The following is a 9,806-nucleotide window of genomic DNA, read 5'->3' on the forward strand; positions in this document are numbered from 1 at the left end:
GTTCGACCAGCAAATCTGCGTTATGCCCGCCCACTAACTCTTTTTTCCCAGCACCTATTCCACGAAAGAAGGAAGGCCGAGCCGCCCGTTTGGCTGTCATGATGGAGCGAGATGGCCATGCAGGGGGGCCGATGATAAAAGCAGGTTCTCTTTCTACCACCCCGGAGCTTGCCACCCCGGAGCCTGCCACTCCAGAAGAATCTCCCGAGCGGTGATACGGATTGAAAGGTTGCTCATATCAGTGACGCTATGCAGGTGGCAATCTTCACTCATCCAGCAGGTATCGTGGGCGATGAATCTCCGCCCCGGAATGCCTTGGGATGGGCTTCTTATGCGGCCGCAACAGAAGGTTTGCGCCCCCGCGAGGATGGATATTACCAGGATGGTCTTTGGCGGCGCCTCTCCTATGACGAGACAGTCCGTTTCTGCATGGGTGGCATATTGCAGAACTTGTGTTTTTTTTTTTTATTGGCATCCACTATGCATTGGTGGGCCTGTATATTGAGTTCTCGATCAAGGGGTGAATTCCTCGAGCCCAGTGCCCGGCCAGATACCTTGTTCAGTAGGCAGGAGAAAAGAAGAAAAGGTCTCAAAACCAAGATAGGCTTCACGACCTCCGTCCCCAATCTCTCAGGCCAGCTTCGAGGCGCCATATCAGCTCCTGCGCCCTTTGTGCCGCCGCTCCTGTCCGTTGCAGTACTGTGTCCTCAGCGAAACTGACCCTCCCTGTCCACCAATCGAGCCAAGTACTGGCTCTGGCACCTTCCGGTGCTCGCAGGAGTCCGACGCTGACATCAATGAGCTCCGGCCGCCATTTATCGTGCCAAAAGACCGTGGCACCACAGTGGGTGCAAAACTCGCGGACAATACCGGGAGAAGAAGTGTAGCTTTTGAGGATCCCTCCCGGTAGAGTGCCGAAGTCCAATTGCCGGACAGTCTCTTCATCAGGATGCCGATGCTGATGCGTACGGAAATAAATGTTAGATCGCGGGACAAAGGCCCAGGTCTGGATCTCGAAACCAGAGGCAAGCCGGCAGGATCGGCAAGCACATGTTCCTGCAAGGTACTTGGTATTTCCATCTCGAAGCCACCACTTCGTGTCCGAGGGGTTTGTGATGGCTTCCTGGTCGCTTCGGCAGTATGGAGTTATGAGATCCGCAAAATTCGACTTGGGAAGCTTGCTATTGTCATCGGGACGGGTTATATGGAAACGGACGGTGCCACAGTGGCAGGCCCCGTTCAAGACGCCATCGTCATCCGGCGCTGCCACGACGGGGGCAGGCTTGGGCTCATCAGCGGTCTTGGACGAACCCCCCGATTCAACATTCGGCGCGGAGTCGTTGACCCAGACAGATATACCTCCGTCCCTGGTGTCCGCGACGTTGAGGTGCTTGAAGCATGATTCCGAGTCAGACGACGCTGCCGGATCGGTTTCCCCCCCTGGAGATTCCACTATGGCTCCGGTGGTAACCTCCCAGTCCCGTTCCCTCTGCGCGGACACCGCCATGTCGCTAGCGGCGCGTATTGTGGAACGAAATAAGTGGCATCCGCATGTTGCGCAGAAATACCGAGTCGATCCGGGGGAGGGCGAGTACGACACGAGTCCTTCCAACGAGCTCGGCACCCCTATCGGCGCATATGATGTGCATAGAAGGCCAGTGACGTATCGACAGGAGTCGCAGTGGCAGAGTGCCCAATCCGAGCTTCCTTGGGCCCTGTTGCCATCATCCTTAAGGAATACCTGTTGACTACGACCGCCACAGAGGCAAGATATCTTGAGCTCTTGGGCCATGCTTGGGGATTCTGGATTATGTCTCAAGTCAAGTGCAAACAGGAGACTCTTCGCGACGACTCACGACGGTTTCGCCCCGGGGGGGGGATGATAAGCCAGTATCAGTAACTATCGCAACCGGCTGAACAATAGGCCGAGCTTAACCCAGTAGCTGCAGGTGACACCTTGGTCAGCCACGGTGCGGAGAAGCGGCCCCTTTTGCTCCGTTCGCGGGGCAACGCACCCGACCCCGGAGTTCAGGAGCGACAGCCCGGACTATTGGTATATCATAACTCGCCACTTATTTACCCATCCCACTCTTGATTTCCCAGTTGCACGATTTTTGATAGTCGCAACGTTTCGAGACTGGCTTCTTGCCCCTAAACGCCCTTCCTGCTGCTGAGGGCAAGACGAGGTTTAGGACAAGCTGCGCGGCCTTCGCACGGAAATAACAGAGGGGGAAGAAGAGTCTGGATGCTAAAAGAGGTGTAAGTGACTAGAAGTTGTAATTAGTCCTCGCTTTTATCATTGCAATGTGGATTATCAAGGTCTGTCAAATTCATCGTTGGTTTTCAACATTGTCTGAAAGTAGGTCCCCGCATAACGAGAACTGGACCCAACCCCTGTATACTTACGACTGGACACAATCATTATTGATAAACATCGGCCGTCAAAGTCCCATGCTCTTGACCTTCAGCTGGTGTTACAACCTCTCCTCCTCAGCCAAGATATTCTTGCGGCTGAACCTAGCATCAAAGTCGATGTCCGGCAACAGAGTCTGGTATGACTCAACGTGCGCCCCCGCATCTGACCTCACTGGTGCCGAGATGCATGGCCTGAACCGCCTGCCCATCGCCGTACTTGGCCTCTGTTGCCATGCGCAATATTACCTTGAGCGACTCAACCGCCGTCATATTCACGTCGGCCTCTCGAACCTTCCTCTTGCTCATTCCAAAACAACAGCAGGCGTGAAGGTAGTGGCCGGGTTTATGGCTGCGACCCAAACGTTAGGCCGGGACCCCATTTGTGCCAGACTCTACGTGAAGGCTGTGAGAGCCGACTTTCTGGCACTGTACCGGCGTGCCTTGTGGGCAGATAGGCGCTCAGATGCGCAACGAAGAGCAGATTGCCCTCGATCTTGCTCTGCAGCCAGTAGCCAATGGGAATCTGGGCAGACAGGATAGAACCCGTGGCGTTGACGGCAGAAATGTGGTAGTTACCAGGCCCGGCGTCGGAATCATCTTTGGACAGAGGCAAAATCCCGGATAGGTTCCAGAATGTGCTGGGTGGCGGGTCCTTATATCTTGTTGAGAAGCAGGAACTTCTCGTCGAAGAATCCTAGCTGTGTGTAGGGTTGGAAGTAATTAGAGGGGGAGTCAAGCATAGATCATAACCCAACAAGAGGTCTTTTGTACGGCATGCGAAGAGGGAGGCGACGAGAACGACACCGACGGGGAACGGAAGAGCCTGAAGAACGGATATCGAGTAGATCACGCCAGCCTCTATCTTGTAGAGGGCCATCACCGCGTATCACACGAGAAGATAGGCTTTGGGGATGGATCCATGCATCTTGAAGAACTGGAATCTAGCCATTACCGAATATGTCGGTTCTGACGGGGAGATTACCAACATCTGGAGTGTGAAGACTCTGCGGCTCTGTCGCTGCCTCGGGGGGCTCCAGAAACACGGGGTCTGTTGACTTCTAGACTGGCAGACAATTGCTGAAATGCCGTCCCCGATATTCTAGGCCGAGAAGACCTCTCAACCACGCGTGTCTCCTTACGACGACTCTGCTTGTGATGTCCTCCATCGGCATAGCATGGAGGCCTCTTGAGCTCCATGAGGTCCCCGGAGTGCCTCGCGTGTGCGGCTTCTTGGGAGCCTCATGCAGGGTGGCGTTGCGGAGGAGCCGTGTTTAGAGAAGAGGGCGATGGGACCAAAGGGCGAGCTGCAGAGCTGAGACCAAGATGGCAGACTGTTCGACGTGACGCGCCAAGGACCTTAGGGTCATGAATGGCTGCCTCTCTTGAACTCAAGAAGATTTGCAGATCCTCTCGCCATCGTCGTCATGACAAGTACCCTGTTTTGTTACCTCTGTTTACGAGTCTTTCTCCAGGCAGCAATGTCCGTAGTGCGGTATGCTTTCATGCCCGGATGACCCAATGGCTGTCAGTTTAGACCCTAATCACCTGAAAATTTACATACTATAGCCGTCGTAAATGATATGTGCTTGCCACGCTGGCTGAAGGATGCCGTCCGGGCAAGGCAGCCAATTCACCAGCCATTTGGACATCAAACTCTTTGGCATGGCTCAAAATATACTATGACAGGCAAAAGCGGAAGGTATCCGAGCTGCTTGTCGTCATTTTAGTCCTTGAGGTGGAAATTCGTTTTATTTTATTACACGATGAATTCCTTGCTTCCCGTCTGCTTGGCTCTGGTCAAGTCTGCCTTGCTCGTTGACGACGATGTCGAAGAAACAAATCTAGCTACGGCGTTTCCTGAAGTACGACTTTCTCGTCGTACCTGGTGCCTCAAGCGCTGCTATCTGATGTTATCAAAGATACAGAGAATCAGCTCCAAGGCTTCGATAGTTCCAGAGACAGATCCCAGTGCCTAGCCATGTAATCAGTATGGCTAGCGCAGTTCTATTACAAACGGTAGAATCCTTGTTAGGTTATGCGAAAAGATAAAGAAGGGCTTGAGCCGTCTCAGAACGTCCCCTCGGTGGATCAATATGGCTGTATGCAAGACGGCTGCAGATAAAAGGGGCATAAGATCATGGAATTCTAAACCCAGAGATCGATGAGGCGTCGGTGACTCTTTGGAGGCACACTAAATCTCGCCTTTCTCATGCGGAATAGTTTCCGGACACACAAATCCAAGACCTAGACTAGTACCCTACGTACTATCCCATTATTTGGTACACTTTATACCGCCCCGATGTTTGGGCTAGTACACTATGTACCATCCCATTATCTGGGTTGGTTTGCCCACGTCTGGCCGCACAAGTCTAGTTTCGGGGCCATCAAGACAGCGCATCTAAGTAGCTTGAGACTTACCATGGAGGCACATCCAATACCTTGTCAAGTACTGTGTACCCCTGCGCGCTGCTTGCCACATGGAACCACCCAGCCCTGTGACCGATAGTAGTGGTTAACTCATGGCCCCCTCGTCTTCCATTTCTGCCTCCTGTTCTCTACATTCTCTCGAGAGGCTGTCTAATACGGAGCCAGTACTCGGCATTTACTTCTTCTACGGTCCTTCGCATTCAGATTCGCGTAATCAACATCTTCGTATAGCTCTGCAGTCAACCCATCAAGCGATCAATCACGCTTGAACTCCATTTGTCGCTTTCTTGTTAGTCTCTGAAGCCTCTCTTCTCCTTTAGGCTGGCGTAAGAAACGACGCCTAGACGGTTTCTTTTTGTCAGTAGTGCGACAGCCGCTTGCTCTTTCTCCGTCGCCTTCTGACCTTCATAGGCTGTGGCCAAGTGGTGACGAAACACGAGAACTTTCGCCCGGATCAGATGGTTCGATGCGGTAGCTCTCTGGACGGGCAACTGGAAGTTTGTTCGCAGCCTCGGTATGCTTACGTTTTGACAGGTTGGATACGGTTGCCTCTGATTTTCTGTATCAATCTATCATTAACTGGTGCAGCTGGGGTCCCACTGCTCTGCTGTTCCTCGCTGACAGATTTAGCGGCGGGCAACGCATGCCCAGCTGACAAAGAAATAGAAGAACGGCTATTCTTCAATGTCTAGAGCACCAGGAGGTTTGTTGGCATTAACCTCAGCCTCAAATTTCCGCCAGATTCTAGGCCAGACATAAGCCTTAAGCCACTCCATATCCTCCAGATTCTCCCTCATATAATCTATCTCGGAGATCGGAATACTCGTCACAATAAAGTCTTGATTTTACAAGCTTGCGAATCGGAGGCTTCTCGCGTTTCGATGGTTGTCGGGTAAAAGGAACGTATTTTTTAAGCTTGGCCTGGATCTCTGAATCCTTGGCTAGCTGTGGCAGTGGTTTTCTGTGCGGCTGGTGTTAGCTTGACATTAAGGTCATCGGGTTGAACAGAGCCTTACAGAGAGAGACTCTCCCGTCCACTCATAGGGCAGAACAGGCACACCGTCATCATTCCAGATTCGCCATAGTAAACTAGGAAGAAGCAACGTCAACTGTTGAAGGCAAATTGATCATTAATTATATAAGGCCCAGCGGAATTTCGGCCTGTCAAAATCGCAATTCCAGTGGTGCTGGCATATGCGGTTCAACATGGAATCCGTTCCAAATGGGTCAAGCTTTGGACCAATATCCGGACCGGCGGCTCTGGCCGTAAGGGGCTTAGCATGGAGCTTTCAGTCTTGCTTTGCCGTTATTTCCATTGTCGTGATGATAGGAAAGGACCGTTCTTCATATTCAGGAGAACAGTGTCGGTAACCAAACTGCGAATTGTGGACAAATGAGAAGAGAATGCGACTCTGCGGCGAAAATAAGCAATACTAGGTAAACTCAGCCTGATCAGCAGTGGCGCCCGCCATGCCCAGCTGAAACCCACCCCTCACATGCGCGACCATCCTCTCCCGTATGATTGTCAAGTCCACAAATTCGCGGTCAGCTTGTTCTCATCGAAATCCCGTTCTCTCTTTCATCAGTTCTTGTGTCTCTCACAGTCACCTTTGGGTGCTTGTCACACACAATGAGCAAGGTTCCTGACAACCAAGACCACACCAAGCGAGACCGTGACTATGGCATGTACCCAGATGACTTGGCCTGGCAGTGCGGCGACGAAGCTGTTGCGGCTTTTGTCAACAGCGTATATGAACCTGGAGTCAAGGAGAGCATCATCGACATGATCGTCAAATACCGGGGGCAACGCTGTGCAATGGCACCCGCCTGCGCGTGGCAGCTACAACTGCTGCTTTGCACTCGAATTAGATACCGGCTGGGCTGCCATGCGCGTCCCCCTCCCAGGCAGAAACGCATTTTCCGACGAGAAGACCCGTACCGAGGTCAATACCATGCGCTATATTGCGCAGAATACGACAATACCCGTGCCACATGTCTACCACTGGGAGCTTGCTTCTGAGAATCCCACTGGATTGGGGCCATTTATCATCATGGACTACTTTTCAAACACAGACACCCTGTCAGAGGCCATGAGAGACCCCTTCACTAAACCTGGCGAGTCATATGTTCTTAACACTAGTTTGTCAGACGAAAAGCTAGAAGAGCTATACAGACCGATGCCCAACATTGTTCTCCAGCTCTACGCTTTGAAGATGTCACGCATTGGGTCTCTTGTGTGTACTGACGGCGGCGGTGACTCCTGGGCTGTTGGTACTCGCCCCCTACTCCAAAACCACCTCGAGGTTGTAACTACAGGTGGATGCCCGACTTCTGTGCTCCCGCCTGAGGAGACCACGTTTGCAGCCTCGCGCGAATTCTACACGTCACTGGCAGATCTGCACATGGCTCATCTTGCCTTCTAGCACAACGATGCCGTCGTGTCTGACGACGACTGCCGGGACAAATACATAGCTCGCTATCTGTTTCGGCAGTTGAGTAGCTAAGTCATGTGATAACTCCTTACCTTATAATTTGCATTTAAACTCAAAAAGACTTTCCTGTCAAAGACAACCTTAACCCTAAGGATAGGGTGGCCTTGCAAGTCTAGGGTAGCCTTGCAAATACAAGATAAGCGTAGAAAATCAAACTACCTAAAACCTTTAAACCATGCCAAACTACTTGATACGTATTACTACCCTGTAAGTGTGTAATTTATGTATTACTACTACTTTAAACAATTAGATTTTACAAACCTAGTCTGATTAGCTAATCCAAGGTATTAAGTTGTTTAATCTAGTAGATTTATAAAGATTACTTATAAAGATTACTTGATAATCTAACTTCAAACCTATATATTAAGGTAACCACAATAGTGATGACCAAGCGGTTTGCTGATTAAGCATCACATATGACTTATTTATAGGCCTACAAAGTAGCTAAGTCACATGATTGATCCTTACCTTATAATTGGCATTTGAAGTCCAAAGGACTTTCCTGCCAAAGGCAACCCGAACCTTAAGGACAGGGTAGCCCTGCAAGTCCAAGATAGCCCGGCAAATCCAGGGTAGCCCTGCAAGTCCAGGGTAGCCTTGCAAGTACAGGGTAGGTGCAGAAAATCAAACCACCTAAAACCATCAAACCCTGTCAAACCACTTGATACGTGTGTAATCTACATATTACTACTGATTCAAACAATCAGATCCTACAGACCTAGTCTAATCAGCCAATCCGAGGTATCAAGTTGTTTGATCTAGTAGATCAAGTAAAGCAAGAAGACTAAATTTCTACTATATAGTCAGCTAGAATAGCCGCTTGACTTTGGTGAAAAAATCATCATCATCCACACAATACAACCAGTCTTCTGCACCTTACTTGCCTACCTTACTTTCTGCCTTTCTACTGCTTATAGCAGTACTTTTACTAGCTAAATACTTTGCTTCTATAACCTACCTTTTTAGTTACAACCTAACCTTTTGAGGTTATAAGCCTAGATTGCTTAATCTTTTTCAACTAGTCAACCTATACATCTTCTAACTTCAAACCTTGCTTATTAAGGCAACTACTAGTTTGGTTTCTTTCTTGTCACGTGATTTCTACTAATAACTCTATCTTTTTTCACATGGTATTTTCCATTTCCTTCTAAAGTGACTAATTCACTCACAAGACATAAAAATCATCCTTTTTACTATACAATCTTGTCTTTCTAACTAAATTCTCCACCTAATTTCTTCTATTTTACTTGATTTTTTACTTAAAATAGACAGCAAAATCACTATTCCTTTTCTTACTAGCGTAGCCAACTACCTTACTTGGTCGATTTATGTGCTAGTTGCTTTGGAAATGAAAGATCTAGATTACTGCCTGTATAAAACCTCTGATTCTGAGGAAGGAGGTGACTTTAAAGTCCCTACTGCTAAAGAAAACAAACAAGCTGTAGGACTTTTGAAGCTTTTGTGTGGAAAAGAATTACTTAAACATATCAAGCATTTGAAAAAAGCTAAAGCTGTATAGGATACCTTGCAGTAAGCTTATAAGCTAGAAGGTTTTACTACCAACCATTTGTTATTTAAGGAATTTTTGCAAATTTAACTAGCAGATTTTGCCAGTATAGACGCATTTATTACCAAAGCTAAAGAGCTGGTGACTAAATTATACCAAAAGGGGTGGAAATTTAATGATAAGTGTATTTTTAGTTGGATTTTAAATGCCTTGACTGATTGATACAAAGGATTTGTGGCAAATATCATGCAAGCTTTATGTAAAGACATTAAAGCTTACACTTTAACTACGTTGTGTAATAGTTTGCTTGATAAATCATACAAATTAGCAGACAACAAAGGATTTACTACTAAAGTAATAGCAGTAAGGTAGCCAAAATTACCTTACAAGGTTAATAAACCTTATAAAGGTAGTTAGAAAAATAGATCTAATCAAGGATTTAAAAAAGCTGTGTGGAAGTCTACAAAAGAGGCTTGGTGTAACTACTGTAAAGTGGCTACTTACAATACTACTAGGTGCTTCTACCTATTCCTTCAAATCAAGACCCTTTAGTATACAGAAATTCTGCTTTCCAAAAAAAGGAAGAAAACACCTTCAACCTTTACAAAAAATCAACTGTGGTAGCGCTAGTTTTTACTAGCCAAGAAAATCCACCTACTCTACCTTAAAGCCAAGGCAGCAGCTAGGGTAGTTAAAAAGATAACCTAATAGACTTTGAACAACCTAACAGAGTTGATTTATTTGGCAATATTGATATGAAACAACTGCTTTTTAAATATTTAAAAAAGCAAATACAAGTATATATTACCAATAATATATCTTCTCAACTACAGTCAATATTGACTGACAATAAGCTAGCCAATCTAAGCAACTCAAAAGGTTAGGTTGTGACCAAAGAGGTAGGTTGTGGAAGCAAAGTATTCAACTAGTGAAAGTACTGCTGTAAGCAGTAGAAAGGCAGGAAG

General features: G+C 47.9%; 3 protein-coding genes across 3 annotated transcripts; 1 reads left to right on the top strand and 2 right to left on the bottom strand.

Moving 5' to 3' along the window:
- Positions 1-217: 217 nt before the first annotated feature.
- QBC33DRAFT_534480 (Mss4-like protein) lies at positions 218-1,849 on the bottom strand. Its single transcript, XM_060427542.1, has one exon. It carries the CDS (start codon positions 1,790-1,792, stop codon positions 608-610), a length of 1,185 nt encoding a protein of 394 aa, XP_060285220.1. The 5' UTR covers positions 1,793-1,849; the 3' UTR covers positions 218-607.
- Positions 1,850-2,666: 817 nt separating this feature from the next.
- Positions 2,667-3,292, bottom strand: QBC33DRAFT_606649 (uncharacterized protein; the record flags this gene model as incomplete). The annotated part of the gene is made up of 2 exons (XM_060432309.1): positions 2,667-3,109; positions 3,224-3,292. The coding sequence occupies 2 exons, from the start codon at positions 3,290-3,292 to the stop codon at positions 2,759-2,761; spliced, it is 420 nt and encodes a 139-aa protein (XP_060285221.1). The 3' UTR covers positions 2,667-2,758.
- A 3,180-nt stretch (positions 3,293-6,472) lies between these two features.
- QBC33DRAFT_557762 (uncharacterized protein) lies at positions 6,473-7,265 on the top strand (the record flags this gene model as incomplete). The annotated part of the gene is made up of 2 exons (XM_060429829.1): positions 6,473-6,653; positions 6,712-7,265. The coding sequence occupies 2 exons, from the start codon at positions 6,473-6,475 to the stop codon at positions 7,263-7,265; spliced, it is 735 nt and encodes a 244-aa protein (XP_060285222.1).
- Between the last annotated feature and the right edge of the window lie 2,541 nt (positions 7,266-9,806).

Source organism: Phialemonium atrogriseum, assembly GCF_030411735.1.
Source record: "Phialemonium atrogriseum strain 8032-3 unplaced genomic scaffold QBC33scaffold_8, whole genome shotgun sequence".
Taxonomy (NCBI): domain Eukaryota; kingdom Fungi; phylum Ascomycota; class Sordariomycetes; order Cephalothecales; family Cephalothecaceae; genus Phialemonium; species Phialemonium atrogriseum.

Coding starts and splice junctions, on each gene's coding strand:
- QBC33DRAFT_534480 (XM_060427542.1), bottom strand. CDS start 1,792: ATGGCCCAAGAGCTCAAGATATCTTGCCTCTGTGGCGGTCGTAGTCAA.